At 39.9% G+C, this 16,599-nt stretch overlaps 2 protein-coding genes across 2 annotated transcripts; both read left to right on the top strand.

Moving 5' to 3' along the window:
- Positions 1 to 3,764: 3,764 nt before the first annotated feature.
- Positions 3,765 to 4,401, top strand: LOC306875681 (gamma-crystallin M2-like; the record flags this gene model as incomplete). The annotated part of the gene is made up of 2 exons (XM_079426360.1): positions 3,765 to 4,007; positions 4,129 to 4,401. Exons 1-2 carry the CDS (start codon positions 3,813 to 3,815, stop codon positions 4,399 to 4,401), a joined length of 468 nt encoding a protein of 155 aa, XP_079282486.1. The 5' UTR covers positions 3,765 to 3,812.
- An 11,100-nt stretch (positions 4,402 to 15,501) lies between these two features.
- On the top strand, positions 15,502 to 16,250 carry LOC306875682 (gamma-crystallin M2-like; the record flags this gene model as incomplete). The annotated part of the gene is made up of 2 exons (XM_079426361.1): positions 15,502 to 15,744; positions 15,978 to 16,250. Exons 1-2 carry the CDS (start codon positions 15,550 to 15,552, stop codon positions 16,248 to 16,250), a joined length of 468 nt encoding a protein of 155 aa, XP_079282487.1. The 5' UTR covers positions 15,502 to 15,549.
- Positions 16,251 to 16,599: the final 349 nt, after the last annotated feature.

Below are 16,599 nucleotides of genomic sequence, written 5' to 3' on the forward strand. Positions count from 1 at the left end.
GGCATGGACGCCGCCTCCCGCTTCGCCGCCCTGATCCGCGAAGATCATGCCTTTCTCGAGTATGCGGAGGAGTTCTGTAAGATCGCCGCAGCGACGGCATGGAATGATAATACTCTTAACAAGCTGTTCAGGCTCGGGGCAAATTACCACCGTCCCATGGACCTCCCAGACACTACCGGCCTGAGCTGGAGACTGGTGCTCTCCTGCGTCTCCGCTGGTCCCATCCAGCTCTCCTGCGTCTCCACTGGTCCCGTCCAGCTCTCCTGCGTCTCCGCTGGGGCCGTCCAGCTCTCCTGCATCTCCGCTGGGGCCGTCCAGCTCTCCTGCGTCTCCGCTGGTGCCGTCCAGCTCTCCTGCATGTCCGCTGGTCCCGTCCAGCTCAGCTCCTCAAGAGCGCCCCCAAGTGTCTGCGCTTCAAGAGCGCCCCCCAAGTGTCTGCGATTCAAGAGCGCCCCCAAGTGTCTGAGCTTCACAAGCACCCCCAAGCGTCTGCACTTCAAGAGCGCCCTCCAGTGCCGGCTCCTCGCACGTGCCCTCCAGTGCCGGCCCCTCGCACATGCCCTCCTGCGTCTCCGCTGGTTCCGTCCAGCTCCGTGCTGCAAGAGCGCCCCACAGAGCCCTTTCTTCAGTAGCTCCCAGGGGGGAACTCCCCCAAGAAAATTTTGGGGGGGGTTATAGGGTCATGGCCTGTGTGGCCGGGCCGAGGGCCAAGGCCACAGAACCCGAAAAAATAAGGCCGTGGCTCCCCTAGTCTCCAGTCCCGCCATGGCCTCCCGAGTCCCTAGATCCGCCATGCAGGGGCGTGTCTACGTGGTGGCCAGGGGTGGCACCGGCCCCCCCTGAAATTTGGCTGGCCACCCCAGGTGCCCCCCCTACCAGATGTCTTGCGATAGGCTTGTTTTTAGTTCATTTCTAACTGCATCTGGCGTATCTTGGCATGTGTAGGCAGCTGCCTAGGTCCGCTTTCTTCTCTTCTTTATTAATTTTAGGCATTTTAGCGTGATCTAAATGACAAATGTCGAGAGCGCATAATGTTACACGATCATGTAATGCGCGAGCACGAATCACTCCACTCGCAAGCGGATTTCCTTCACTCGCACAAAACTGGACGTGTGCTTTTAAATCTACATTGTTCTTTTATGAATTGGCTCGGGTCTCACTCAGATATTGTGTGTATGCTCAAACGTTATCCTCGCATCACTGAAGACCAGAAAAGCTTTGTTTTTTTCTAATTCAAGTGAAGAGTAGGCTTTTCTCACTAAATGGAAGCAAGCTGAATATAGTTAGCCTTCTCTAGTTATTAATTTTATTAATACTTAATTTAGTTAAGTGCTTAAATTGTAAATATGCATTTATTAAATTATTTTATGTAGTACATTTGTATTTTGTTGTTTTTGTATAGAAGCAAATCAACCAGGTTCCAGAAATAATCACTAGGCTGCTTCTGAAATAAGTGGGGGTGCTCTCTTAATGCACATTTTCACATATTTTGTCCCTTCTATTGCTATCAATATGCTGCTACTTCGAGAGCGAATCCCGCATAAATATGCAGATGTCATTCCCAAAACTTTGCAACGTGTGTGTGGGTCAAAAACAAAGTTCTACATTTTAAATGGATTGCTTAGAAAGCTCGCAAAGAGTGCTCATAACCAATAAAGCTGTCACTCTTTGTTCATCACGATCTCACAAAGTTCTGTGAGGACCAATGAATCTCACACTGTGCAATTAATAGCCTATATAATATAGGCCTATTAACATCGTATATCCAACCCCTCCCCCCGGCCACCCTCTTTTAAGGCAGTGCCCCAGACTGGCCCCCCCCATTTAAAATGCTCTAGACACGCCCCTGCCACCATGGCCTCCCGAGTCCCCTGACCCGCCATGGCCTCCCGAGTCCCCTGACCTGCCATGGCCTCCCGAGTCCCCTGACCCGCCATGGCCTCCCGAGTCCTCTGACCCGCCATGGCCTCCCGAGTCCCCTGTCCCGCCATGGCCTCCTGTGTCTTCCGTTCCGCCATGGCTCCCGGAACGGGCCCCCGCTCTGGAGGCAGGTAGCCCTGCCCCTTGATCCCTGGAGGCCTCCAGAGCAGCCCCCCCCCATTAGATGGAATAGGGCGTGAGGACACGCCTTCCGGAGGGGGGCGTTATGTCAGTCCTGTGTCTTGTTTTCCCCTCCTCTCGTGTCTCTATTTGACCTTCCTCGTTCCTGTGATCATTAGTTAATTAGTCCCAAGCCCCGTTTGATTAGTCCTCACTTGTTCTTCGTTGTTTTCCCCATGTTTATAAGCCCTGTGTTTCCCTGCCTCTGTGTCTGATCGTCGTATATGTTCGTCTCTCCCCAAGCTCCTCGTCTTTATGTGGATTGCCATAAAGGATTACTATTGGAATCTCCGTGTCTTCTCGCTCCTTGTGCCCTGAGTGGAATCTGACAGTCTGCCATACATCTCATTGAATTTCTGTCCTTCATCCACAGAGCAAAATGTCTCCTTTCGAGTATTGTCCCCACTTTTCAAGTGCCCTGACCACAGCAAGGCATTCCTTGAAGCAACCGGGATGCATAGGCAGTGATGTGTTTCCCCCTCTCTGACAGTACAGTCAGAGTCAGTACAGCCCTACATCTGATGTCACTAACATCAGTCTGCCCTTTGAAAAGTGTGAAATGATGTGGAGCAGCGCATTCTGAAAATTATGTAATTAAGTGATGATACCACCTAGCAAGACCTAAGAATCACTCAACGTCTTTGACATTTTTTGGGCGTAGGAAAATTCCTGACAGCACTCACTTTGGAATCCTCCATCTTGATCGTTGGATGTGACATGTCTTAGAAATGACGTGTTTTAAAGTCAGTGATTTTCTTACCAATTTACACTTCTTCAGGTTAAGTGTTAGGCCAGACGATTACAATGTAGCACACAGATTCTTTAGATCTTGGAAGTGTTGCTGTACTGTATGTCTCCGGAGTATACAACAATGTTCTCTATGTACACGAAACAGCATTTAAGATCTTGTTGAACTTTATTTAAAGGGGTAATCAGATGCCCATTTTCCACAAGTTCCAAAATTGGCAACAGTTACAGTGTGTGCCATTTAGCATTACAGACTGGTTACTCACTAGGTTTTGTCTCTTTACTCCAATCACAGAATCAAGGCCCCTTCTGTGGATGGACAGAGCAAAGGATAAAGGGATCAAAATCACTAAACATGCCAAAATGTATGCTTATAAAAACCACCAAACAAACCAAATCCATATAGCCAGAGGTCCTCAATCTAAAACAACAACCACATGATAAAAATACTGGAACATTTTACAATTAACATAGATTAAATTATCTAAAGCATAACCTAATGTTAACAAATTGAAAAGTATTGTAAAGTATTATCAGCATTATAATTTTTTCCGATTCACATTCTTTTTGACCAATATACTTATATTTATCTAATAATTGAGTAATAAGGTCTACATACCAAGCTTTAGCTAGAATGGTCTCTGTTTCAACTTGCACTGTCAGGAATTGACTAACAATAGAGGCCCTGTAGTCTTTAGTCTTGGTCTTGTATAAAAGCACAGGTGACAGCAGTCAGTCAACAAGCAGAATCAGCTTCAGCTTCTCCTTTGTGGAACTACTGAGGATCAGCCAGCGCAACCATGAAGGTAAACCTTGTTCCAGCACCTATTTCCACAAAGTTTAACTTGAATTTTTTTGGACTGGTATCACTAAAAAAAATCAGATAGCTCACTAAAAAATAAAATTTGAATTTTCAGGTTACTTTCTTTGAGGACAGGAATTTCCAGGGTCGCTCTTATGACTGTATGGGCGACTGTGGTGACTTCTCCTCCTACATGAGTCGTTGTCACTCTTGCAGAGTGGAGAGTGGATGCTGGATGATGTATGATCATCCCAACTACATGGGAAATCAGTATTTCTTTAGGAGGGGAGAGTATGCTGATTACATGCCTATGTTTGGAATGAACAACTGCATCAGGTCTTGCCGGATGATCCCTATGGTGAGTTCAGTTTAAGATTATTTAACATAAAAAAATAAATAACAATCTTTATCTTTTAAAGTAATTTATTTATTGATTTATTTTTTGATGATAAACTAAAATGACTTCTCTTCCACTACAGCACAGGGGATCCTACAGAATGAGGATCTACGAGAGGGAGAACTTCATGGGTCAGATGCACGAGATGATGGATGACTGTGACAACGTCATGGACCGTTACCGCATGTCTCACTGCCAGTCCTGTCATGTGATGGACGGCCACTGGCTCTTCTATGAGCAGCCCAACTACAGAGGCAGGATGTGGTACTTCAGGCCTGGAGAGTACAGGAGCTTCAGCAATATGGGTGGCATGAGATTCATGAGCATGAGGCATATCATGGACTCCTGGTACTAGTTTTCTAGTGTTTCTATTAATAAAATTTTCTCCAGAACATTAAATATATTGTCTTGAAAATCATTAATGCCACTAATATTTACTTCTACTTATGCAAAACAAACAAACTTCTCATGAGAAAAACAGAAATAAAAAAAAAGAAGAAATGTAAAAATTGAGCAATTACTGTATTTCGTTTGCGATACACAAATGTAGTAATATAAGAATTTTGGCTTTCAAAGGACAGGTTTAAGCCCCATTCAGACTAAATGATTTTAGACCGATTTTGCCACGATCTGCTTGATGGAGGGTGTCGTGGGGATTCGTAAACGACAATGGGCCTCGGGACGCACAATTCAATCGTTTCATCACGTGTAGTGTGTCAGTGCATGACACCTCTGTGACACTTCATGACGTCAACACAGAAAGACTAGCATGTTTATTTTTTTTTCTGTCATACACGACAAGTTCCATCACATCTGTGACACTGGCCAATAGGAACGCAGAAGCGCCTTTGTACAAGCTTTCAAACATGTCGAAATTTAAGAGAGACAATGGTATCAGTCTTGCTAGGTGTAATTTTACAATGGAGGAAATGTTCGTGGAGCTACGGCAACAATCCTGCATTTATGATGAGGGACTACTGCGACACAGTGACAAAATGTAAAATAAAAAATATTTTACCTCAGTTCTCTTTGACAGTGCATACCATCCTCTTCATGCCATGCAGATATGTGTTCATTGTCAGGTTTTCTTTCTTTTTTGTGGTTTTCTGATGACAAGACAGGGCAAAACATGCTGTTTGCTAGCCATTGTTTGTTTATGCTCATAGCACCTTCTGTCTTGTCCAATGACATCATGCAAGTCATTAATGACTGCATGCGATAAATGCTCGGGTAGTATCTTATAGTCTGACATTTTTCTTGTTCATGACACGACAAGATTTTATGAGTCAAAATCTCATAATTTGACACAGTGACTGTCGTGACAGCCAGTTCTTTCAGAGCAGAGCATGTTATAATGGTGGAACTGAAAATTCATGTGGTCTGGAATATACAGCTGTGTGTATTCCTCAACAGTTAAAGCTAATACCATATTTATTAACTAAAGTAGAATGTTTTGGGAACCAAAAGGCCAAAGATTGAAAGATTTCCATGTGTTGTCAAATAGCACAAAGTGATGGTGATCTGACTAATAGGATCTACATTCTTTTAAAAAAAGGTGCCAGGAAGATGACATAGAGGAACCATTTTTGGTTCCCTAAAGAACCATTTTGTGAAAGGTTCTTTAAAAAAACAGTTTTTATGGGTGCCATAAAGTACACTTTCTGGGACTACAAAGAACCCTTTTTAAAGGTTCTTCAAAGAACTACTGATGAATAGGTTCTTTATGTCCCCATTTCTTCCAGGTCAATATCCTTACATTTATCATACTATACATTTTCTTTAATTGGATTGCTTATAAAATAATTTTGAAAAAAAGAAAACCCAGAAGTAACAAGACTTGACAAGATGTATGATTAAAATGTTTATTGCATTTACAGTATACATCAATGCAGTATACATCATACCTCAATACTGTGTATATGTATTTAATAGGGATGTGCACATATAGAGTACTCAGACTTGACAGCAATGATTGAACATTTTTTAAAGTCACTGCAATCATCGTTTTCACGATCAGTCATCGCTGTCAAGTCTGAGTACTCAATGATCACCTGACTTTATATATTTCTCTTTTTCTGATTGGTTATGGCAGCATTTTGGGTGGTGCTTGAGCTCTGTCTAGTTAGTGTTAGGACAGCATGCCATCCAGACAAAATCAAAACCGCCAGTACTTGAAATGATAAACTGACAAAAATGCTCATCCCTAGTGTGTAAAGCAGTGAACACAGCAGGTTAATGTCAGTACCCCTATAATCCACTAGTATGCCCTTTTTCATCCCGTGGAAACTGCCACTGGTTGTTCAAAGAGTTCCCGCTTTCACAGTCCTTCTGATGAATGGTTGAAGCTGGGTACATAGGATCCTGTAACAAAAACAACAACAACAAAACACTTTCATTAGTTTCTTAAATTTCATAGGTTTAGCACAGGTATAATGATGCAAAATGACAAACAAAGATAATGGAAAGATATTTTTAAGCTGAATAGCAGTAAGAATATAAACAAAATCAAAGCAAGTCAAAGAATTTTGGAAGTTCATCCATCCATCTATTCACTCTCCAAACCACTTATCCTCTCTAGGGTCGTGGGGGCTGAAGCCTATCCCAGCATCTTTGGCCACAAATGATATTTAAGCAATATAAGCACTGGTAACAATGTTATACAGTACCTGTCAAAATTTTGGAAACATTACAAGGTTTTTAAAAAAAAAAAAAAAAAAAAACAAACAAACAAACAAACAAATAAAAATGTATTCTGCCGAATAAGTCTGCATTTATTTAATCAAGAATGCAGAGAAAATAGTAATATTGTAAAATATCATTACAAATTAAAATAACTGTTGTCTATTTTAAAATACTGTAAATTGTAATTTATTCCTTTGATAAAAAGCTGAATTTTCAGCATCATTACGCCAGTCTTCAGTGTCACATGGTCCTTCAGAAATCATTTTAATATGCTGATTTGCTGTTTTTTTCTTTTAAAATAATTTTGCATTTCTTATTCTTACAACAGCTGAAAACAGTTTTAACATTTTTTGTGGAATTGGTGACACCTTTTTCAGGATTCATTGATGTGTGTTGGAAGTGAACAAAAATATGTTTTGGAAGTGTGTATACACATCCATCCTATAATGATAAAAATCCACCCAGTGTTTTTTTTTTTTAATCCCTGTTTTAAAATCCCCAGGCTGTTCTGAGGTTCCTGTCAGAATGATGTAGTTCTGAACAGACCGCTCCCACGATAGTTGATTGACAAGGTCGTCTTACTTATTAGACCCATCCTAAGTGAGCTGTCATCAGTCTGCCCTTGTGTCGACTCTGGTGCAGGGGACGACAAGATGTCTCCGATTAAGCGATTGAAGTGTTTAGTTGTTTGATGTAATAATGAATATAGCAGTCGTCAGTTATTCCCGACATCTGAGCCACTGAAGACACAGAAGATTAACTGTTACTTTTGCTTTGAAGGGAATGCGCCGATCTACATAAATGCATCTATGTTCGCCTGAATCATTCATGATCCAGCTTTATCTACAGAAGAAGTGAGTATGAGGGTTTTTATAAATCTTTGCAAATCGCCTTTCCTCATAATAGCCAGTTTTGCGGCTGAAGTTTAGTAGTATGCTCCATAGATATATACCTAGACGCCTCATTATCAACTGTTTCTATGGGCCACGATACATAATCTTTGAGCGCATTGACTCTGTGTGTCTACAACAGCAAGTTATACGCTTGTATATTTTTGAATATTCATTGATTATTATGGTGAATGTGAGATGGCTGACTGGAGCGGTCGAATAGGGATTCTACACATATCTATGGTCTGCTCGTCATTCCACGGAAGAGAGGGGCGGAGTCAGCAGAGCTCACTAGGATTTAAAGAAACATGGACTAGATCAGAGTGCTGAAGACAGAGCTGATTTTGACAGGGTAAAGAAGGTGTTTTTTACACTACTATTGAGAAATTTTAACCACAGTATGCTACAGAGCTTTCATTAAGACCCAAAAGAATCATATCAACTTGTGTAAAATGGGCATCCGATGACCCCTTTAAGCACCTTTATTTTTAATAGTGTACTGCCCATTGAAAATAACTTTTATTAATATAAAGACAACACTTTCTATCAATGGACATGTATATCCCTACAATATTGTGTGTATTATTACTGTTTTTGTACATGGTCTTTTGTATTGTATACTGTTTTATGCATGCTTAATGTAACCTTATCAATACCATTTTTGGTATCTACGAATTTGGATTTTGATGAGCTGATAATTTATATATTGACACCTATGCAACATATTAGTATTATAAGAATTTTTAATAGTTTTTGAATCAACACCCAATCCAGTTACATGGCATCGTCTGTGTCACATTCTCACAATGCACAGCCAGCAAGCAATCACCGCTACACAATTCCACATAACAAAAAAAAAAAAAAACGCTGTCACGATACTCCAACTAAAGTACCGTCAATTACCACCAGCATATACACGACATGGTCACAAATTATTTACGAGCCCCAATTAAATGTTACGAACCTTTTAATTTATAGATAGAAGTAACATTGAGATTGTGACCAGCCTTGTGGCAACGCAGGTGGCAAGAGACAAAGCACAACCAGAAGTCAAATATAAGAACGCAAGTTTATTTTACAAAGTTAAAGAAAACGTAAGAAATAACAACATTAAATGGCAACAACAATAATATAGATAAATTATAACAATAAAGAAAAGAGATAAACAAAAAGTAAATAATATACAATGATTACTTGAGAATAGTCAAAACAAAAACTCACACAGGAAAAAAGGACACAAGTGGCGCTAAAGAAAACAAAAGAACAAAACAAAATCAATCTAACTCAATTTCAACCTCTAACCTAACTAAAGAGAAACAAATCAATGAAAGCAAGTCTTCGGCATTTACACGCCCTTACTTTCCTACCCTGTACTAACCAAACAAAAAGATACATAAACAGCGCTCACTTCTAACCTGATATATCTATACATTGGGATCACTAGGTGTTTGTAGAGTATACGCCACGTGACATATTACCTGTCCAAAACTCCTGTGACAAACGAAGGTTGTCATCAACTAATAACAAAGCAAGCTAAAGGAAAGGTAATCACAACAGTTAACAAGATGACATCTTAAATAATAACAAGAACAAAACAAACAAGAGAGGCAAATTAACAATCACTAAAACGGAGCAGAAAAACCAAAAATCGCCTCTGCTTGGCGTTCATCTAGACGTCTCTTTTAAAAGACTAGCAATGGCCCAGATTGGTAGCGAAGACCATGACGTCACTTGAGTTAATGAAGACTGACAGCCTCCTAAGCCAATAACAGTCCTGAGGGGTTGATCCTAAGAAAATGACAGGGAGGGAGAGAAAAGCGAGAGAAAAAACGAAGGCATACCTGCCGGGACGTAACAGTCTGCCATACATCTCATTGAATTTCTGTCCTTCATCCACAGAGCAAAAGGTCTCCTTTCGAGTATTGTCCTCACCTTTCAAGTGCCCTGACCACAGCAAGGCATTCCTTGAAGCAACCGGGATGCATAGGCAGTGATGTGTTTCCCCCTCTCTGACAGTACAGTCAGAGTCAGTACAGCCCTACATCTGATGTCACTAACATCAGTCTGCCCTTTGAAAAGTGTGAAATGATGTGGAGCAGCGCATTCTGAAAATTATGTAATTAAGTGATGACACCTAGCAAGACCTAAGAATCACTCAACGTCTTTGACATTTTTGGGCGTAGGAAAATTCCTGACAGCACTCACTTTGGAATCCTCCATCTTGATCGTTGGATGTGACATGTCTTAGAAATGACGTGTCTTGGAAAAGTCAGTGATTTTCTTACCAATTTACACTTCTTCAGGTTAAGTGTTAGGCCAGCCGATTACTATGTAGCACACAGATTCTTTAGATCTTGGAAGTGTTGCTGTACTGTATGTCTCCGGAGTATACAACAATGTTCTCTATGTACACGAAACAGCATTTAAGATCTTGTTGAACTTTATTTAAAGGGGTCATCAGATGCCCATTTTCCACAAGTTGATATGATTCTTTAGGGTCTTAATGAAAAGTCTATAACATACTTTGGTTAAAAATTCTCAATGGTAGTGTAAAAACACCTTTTTTTTACCATGTCAAAATCAGCTCTGTTTTTTAGCAAGCCATTCTAGTCCATGTTGCTTTAAATGCTAATGAGCTCTGCTGACCCTCTCTTCCATGGGGTGACGAGCAGTACTGTTTACTTTAGCCATGAAACTGGCTTACTAGCACATTATTAGGAAAGGCGATTTGCAAAGATTCATAAAAAACCCTTATACTCACTTCTGTAAATGAAGTAAATGATTTGTGCGAACATAGACGCATGTAGGCAGATCGGGAGATGCATTCCCTTCAAAACGAAAGTAACGTTAATCCTCTACGCCTTCAGCGGCTCAGATGTCGGAAGTTAATGACGACTGCTATATTCAATATTACATCCAACAATAAAATACCTCAATTGCTTAGTCGGAGACATTTTGTCTTCCCTGCACCGGAGTAGTGTTGTTTTTGGCGGCCTGTTTTAATTTTAGTTTTAGTCTAGTCTTTGTGTGAAGCTGTCATTTTAGTTTTTATTAGTTTTAGTCACGTTCATACTCTTTTAGTCTAATCAAGTTTCAGTCAACTAAAAGTCTGAGCATTTTAGTCTTATTTTAGTCAGAATTATCCATGACTATGGAAACTGATGACATTTAGTCTAGTTTTAGAAAATTGCATTTTAGTCTATTTTTAGTAATACAATTCTATTTAACTCAGTCAATATAATATAAGTACCTAGCTAGTAGTATAGACGAAACAAAAATTTTCTTTTAGCCAAACCCATTTCAAACAAGGTTATCTTATTATATTATTGTTACCTTACTGACTCAAGAATAAGGAAGATGCTCTCAATTGAATTTACAACATTTATTTTACCAACCAAACACGTTAACATGTTTGTTGTCGTCTTCTAAATAATGCCGCGAGTGGGGCATGAGGAAGTGATGTCGCCTGCGTCTGCGCAGTGCGACCTGATGCAGCCCCTGAAGTGAGACACAGGAAACAGAAATACTGCAAAAAATAATAATAACACGACTAAACGAGACGAAATAACGTTATAACATTAGTTTCATCTCGTTTTGGTCAACGAAAATGAAGAGACATTTTAGCATAGTTTTTATTTTGTAAACCACATTTAGTCTTATTTTTATTCGCCAACAATATTGCATTATATATTTAGGCTTTCCTGTAGCTCAAATAGTAGAGCATGGCGCTAGCAACGCCAAGGTAATGGGTTCGATTCCGAGGGAAAGCAAGAGCTGATAAAAAAAGTGTAAAAAACTGTAACTTGAATGTAATGTAAGTCGCTTTGGATAAAAGCGTCTGCTAAATGCATAAAATGTAAATTTAATTATAGTCATCATCACATGACCAGCATTTACGTTGCGTCTCGTCTCGTTTTCGTCACGTGATAAAGGTTCATTGACGACGATATTTAGTCATAATTTTCGTTGACGAAAGCAACACTACACCGAAGTTGACACAAAGGCGGACAGCTCTTAGCTCACTCAGATTGGGTCTAAGGTAAGATGGCCTTGTCAATCAACTATTAAAAAAATTATAGATTTAAAAAAAAAAAAAAACAATGGGTGGATTTTTATCATTATAGGACGGATGTGCACACACACTTCCAACACACATTTATGCTCAAACAACTGGTAAAGTGAATTTTGCATCCAATGACCTTTTTAACAGCCTTTGAGGCATTTTTCAACCCAAATGGTAGATGAACAAAACCTTCTCAGTGTCCAAACAACATTAAAGTTCTGAGTTACCGCAAATGTCCGTGGTTCATCACAGAACTGTAGATGTTATGATGTTAGAAGAATAAAAACTAAGATAATTAATTTACAGTGAGGGAAAAAATTATTTGATCCCCTGCTGATTTTGAATGTTTGGCCACTGTCAAAGAAATTATCAGTCTATAATTTTAATGATAGGTTTATTTGAACAGTGTGAGACAGAATAACAAAAACAAAACAAAGCAAGACAAAACAACAATAACAACAACAAAAAACAACAGAAAAACACATTTCAAAAAAGTTATAAATTGATTTGTATTTTAATGAGTGAAGTAAGTATTTGATCCCCTATCAATCAGCAAGATTTCTGGCTCCCAGGTGTCTTTTATACAGGTAAGGAGCTGAGATTAAGAGCACTCTCTTAAAGGAAGTGCTCCTAATCTCAATTTGATCACTACTAATCACTACGCCGTGAAGGACTGAAATCCTGCAGTGCCCGCAAGGTCCTCCTGCTCAGGAAAGCACTCCAGGACCGAACTTGGTGACCCTTGTGCTAAGGCATCAGGACAACTGCACCGCATCAAAGAGATGATGGATGGGGCCATGTACCATCAGGGCCAGGGCATTGAAGCCAACCAGGGCATTGAAAATGGTCGTGGATGCGTATTCCAGCATGACAATGATCCAAAACACATGGCCAAGGACACAAAGAAGAGGCTCAAGAAGAAGCACATTAAGGCCCTGGAGTGGCCTAGCCAGTCTCCAGACCTTAATCCCATAGAAAATCTGTGGGAGGAGCTGAAGGTTCGAATTGCCACACTTCAGTCTTGAAACCTTAATGACTTGGAGAGGATCTGCAAAGAGGAGTGCGACAAAATCTCTCCTGAGACGTGTGCAAACTTGGTGGCCAACAAGAAACATCTGATCTCTGTGATTGCCAACAAGGGTTTTGCCACCAAGTACTAAGTCATGTTTTGCTAAGGGTCAAATACTTATTTCAGTCATTAAAATGCAAATCAATTTATAACTTTTTTGAAATGCATTTTTCTGGATTTTTGTTGTTGTTATTCTGTCTCTCACTGTTAAAATAAACCTACCATTAAAATTATAGACTGATCATTTCTTTGTCAGTGGGCAAACATACAAAATCAGCAGGGGATCAGATAATTTTTTCCCTCACTGTATATATATTGTTTATATACAACAACGTGTTACACCAGTTGAGATTCCCTCAAAATTAAGTGGATACAAAAACCCTCAGGAAAAAAACAAAACAAACAATACAATGTGAGGCTCAGTAAGCAACCTCTGATAAAAAACCAAACAAACAAATAAATCAACTCACATTAAGATGTAGAATGCAAATATTGGCTTAAGGCTTAAGGCTTAAGACAAAAGCATGGATAAAGCAAACACTTCCAGCTAACAAGGCTGCGTTCCACTTCACTTTTAGACACGCACAAACTTCCCTAAGCACTTCTCTTCGGGGGAATCCCCGCTGTCATTTTGAAATTATATGGACAGAACCTCGACCCCTCGATTTTGGCCGATGGAGCGACTTTATATGCACACTTCAGGCCTCTCCATAGACCACAATGCATCACGATTGTGATGTCATCGCAGATAGTGTTTACTTTATCCCCAACCCCAAACAACTCTAAAATATATAAATTATTTTTTTTTAAAACATTCATAACACCCCAAGCATACCTATATACATATAGAATGCTGCACCAAACAAAATTTGTAAGGGGAAAAAATGTAAACAATAAACCAACTGTATAGATGATTCTAAGTGATCAAGGGCTTAGACGTTCCAATTCAGCCCATTGCAAGGGTTCTGCCAGATCTGGGCACTCATGCAATGCAATCAAAGATGTACATCCGAGTAAACGAGATGGGAGGGAAGTTTTCGAGTGAAGGGCATTAAAAAACAGATGCAGCCCAAGTATCTCTTACTCAAACCTCCCACTCCTTTTATTCTCTGGCCTAGAGAAACTTCCCTGATATTGGCTCCCTTGCACTCTCTCATGAATGGGAGTAAAATTACCTCACGATGTTCTCTTTAAGAGGGTGGGGGTCTAATGTTATTTTATGCATGTTGAGTTATCTACACTGTTAAAAAGTTGAATTCTCATGTTAAACATGGCCAAAGTTTAAAAAATTATTGGATGTAGAATGGCATATTTCTGTGCCAAATACACTCCTTCTGGGTTCGTACAAGTTTTATTTTTGAGCATGGCTCTTCATGATGTCATGAAGGGTGGAACTCCTTGCATAGGCACTTCTCCCAGAAGAGCGTGCCCTCACACACATCGACCAGAGCGAGAGCAAGATCGCGCCCTTCAACACCCTTCATTCGGCAGCACTGCACGGGACTTGCCCAGGAAGAATGTCTTCAAAGAAGGGTTTTTGGTTGTGAGAGAAAGATAACCTTTTTCAGCTTCCCAAAGAGCCCAGCGTTACGTAAACAGTGGATGCCGTTTGTTTTTACAGAGCAGCAACAGAGTTTTCCAAGTGTGTATGTTGACGAATGTTTTATAAAAAAGGCCTAGTTTGACGCTGGATTTGATACTGAAAGATGGAGTGGTCCCAGCGATAAAAGATCCCAGTCATGATTCGGAATCGGAGGCGGTAAGTGATATAGCATCAAATGTCTGTTTTGTTGGCAATCGGCACTCAAGTGCTTGTCTCTCTTTAGCTCTGCTCACAGCATGCCTCCAGGAGCTCTGCTGTTTTTGGAGAGAATGAAAAAGCTGTATCTTTCTTTTATGATAAAACTAAAGACTCTTTTGATGAAGGATGCAATACTACTTTATAGGTACTCAAGATTAAAAGTCCTTGCACACTGAGTCCAGAATTTTCACGTGCTTTTTCCATTTTTTCATATTCGTCATCCTTTCCTATCAAAATGCATGCTTCGGATGCGAAAACGCAGAAAATCGAACCTGATCCAAATTTTTTTATGACAGACGAAAATTTCGGAGGAAGGTCGTATTTATTTTTTAACGTGCAAAAATTTCAGACAAAAATTTCGGACTCTGTGTGCAATGACCTTAACATGAGTTTTATGTCCCCTTATAAAAATATTTTATGTAAACTTCTATTTATTCTATCTTCTATCTATTTATTTAAATATTTTCACAAACAACCTTTTCTAAATTACATGATATTTAGTTTAGTTGACAGTTATTTAGCAATGTTCATGTTTTATAATTCACAGACATGAATCACAGGCAAAAAAAAACAAAAAACTGATTCTCAATTTGAATCGTGAAGCTCTGGTCTTATTTGTTAACATTAACTTCAGAAAAATCCTAACAGAATACGAAGATCTAGATACTACGCTTTAGCTAACAGACTCTATGCCAACTTGCACTGTCAGGAATTGACTAACAATAGAGGCCCTGTAGTCTTTAGTCTTGGACTAGTATAAAAGCACAGGTGACAGCAGTCAGTCAACAAGCAGAGTCAGCTTCAGCTTCTCCTTTGTGGAACTACTGAGGATCAGCCAGCGCAACCATGATGGGCAAGGTAAACTTCATACCAGCTAACATTTTCAATGTGAAATTCAAATGAAAGACGAAAAATATCAAATCACTAAATGTTAAACTGTGAATTTTCAGGTCATCTTCTATGAGGACAGGAACTTCCAGGGTCGCTCTTATGACTGTATGGGCGACTGTGGTGACTTCTCCTCCTACATGAGCCGCTGTCACTCTTGCAGAGTGGAGAGTGGATGCTGGATGATGTATGATCATCCCAACTACATGGGAAATCAGTATTTCTTTAGGAGGGGAGAGTATGCTGATTACATGCCTATGTTTGGAATGAACAACTGCATCAGGTCCTGCCGTATGATCCCTATGGTGAGTTCCATGAATATTTAAAATTTACAATTTGAAAAAACAAACAAAAAAAACAATTACCTTTTACCAATTACCGGTTATCTTCAATGATTTTCCTGATTGAATATTCATTATGTTTACAAACCTGTATAGTTGTATTTTTTAAGCCATATAGAAAAAGCAATAGCAATTTTTAAGGCAATGTGATGTTGTTCTATCTGACAAATCTTTAATCCACTTTTTTCACACTACAGCACAGGGGATCCTACAGAATGAGGATCTACGAGAGGGAGAACTTCATGGGCCAGATGTATGAGATGATGGATGACTGTGACAACATCATGGACCGTTACCGCATGTCTCACTGCCAGTCCTGTCATGTGATGGACGGCCACTGGCTCTTCTATGAGCAGCCCAACTACAGAGGCAGGATGTGGTACTTCAGGCCTGGAGAGTACAGGAGCTTCAGCAATATGGGTAGCATGAGATTCATGAGCATGAGGCGCATCATGGACTCTTGGTACTAGGGTTTATATTAATAAAATAATTTAAAAATTTAATAATAAACATTGTCTTGAAAATCATTAATTCCACTAGTAACAAAAAAAAAAAAAAACCCACAAAACACTGTACAAGTTGTCCATGGAAATATTTAGTTTTATCTTTAATGCCCAAACTTCCCAATACTATTTCCAAACACTACTATTTCCCAAACGTATTTTGCGTCTCGTGAAAAAGTGCCCCCAAGTACGTTTTTGCCATGAGACCAGGTAGCAACCTCCAGAGAAATAGCAATTATAAATAGTGGCTGGTCCCTGGTCATTGCGCCGCATGCCAATGATGTCATACACCCGATTTCCAGTTTTGTTTTGTAGA

Source organism: Barbus barbus (assembly GCF_936440315.1).
Source record: "Barbus barbus genome assembly, chromosome: 10".
NCBI classification, from domain to species: Eukaryota; Metazoa; Chordata; class Actinopteri; order Cypriniformes; family Cyprinidae; genus Barbus; species Barbus barbus.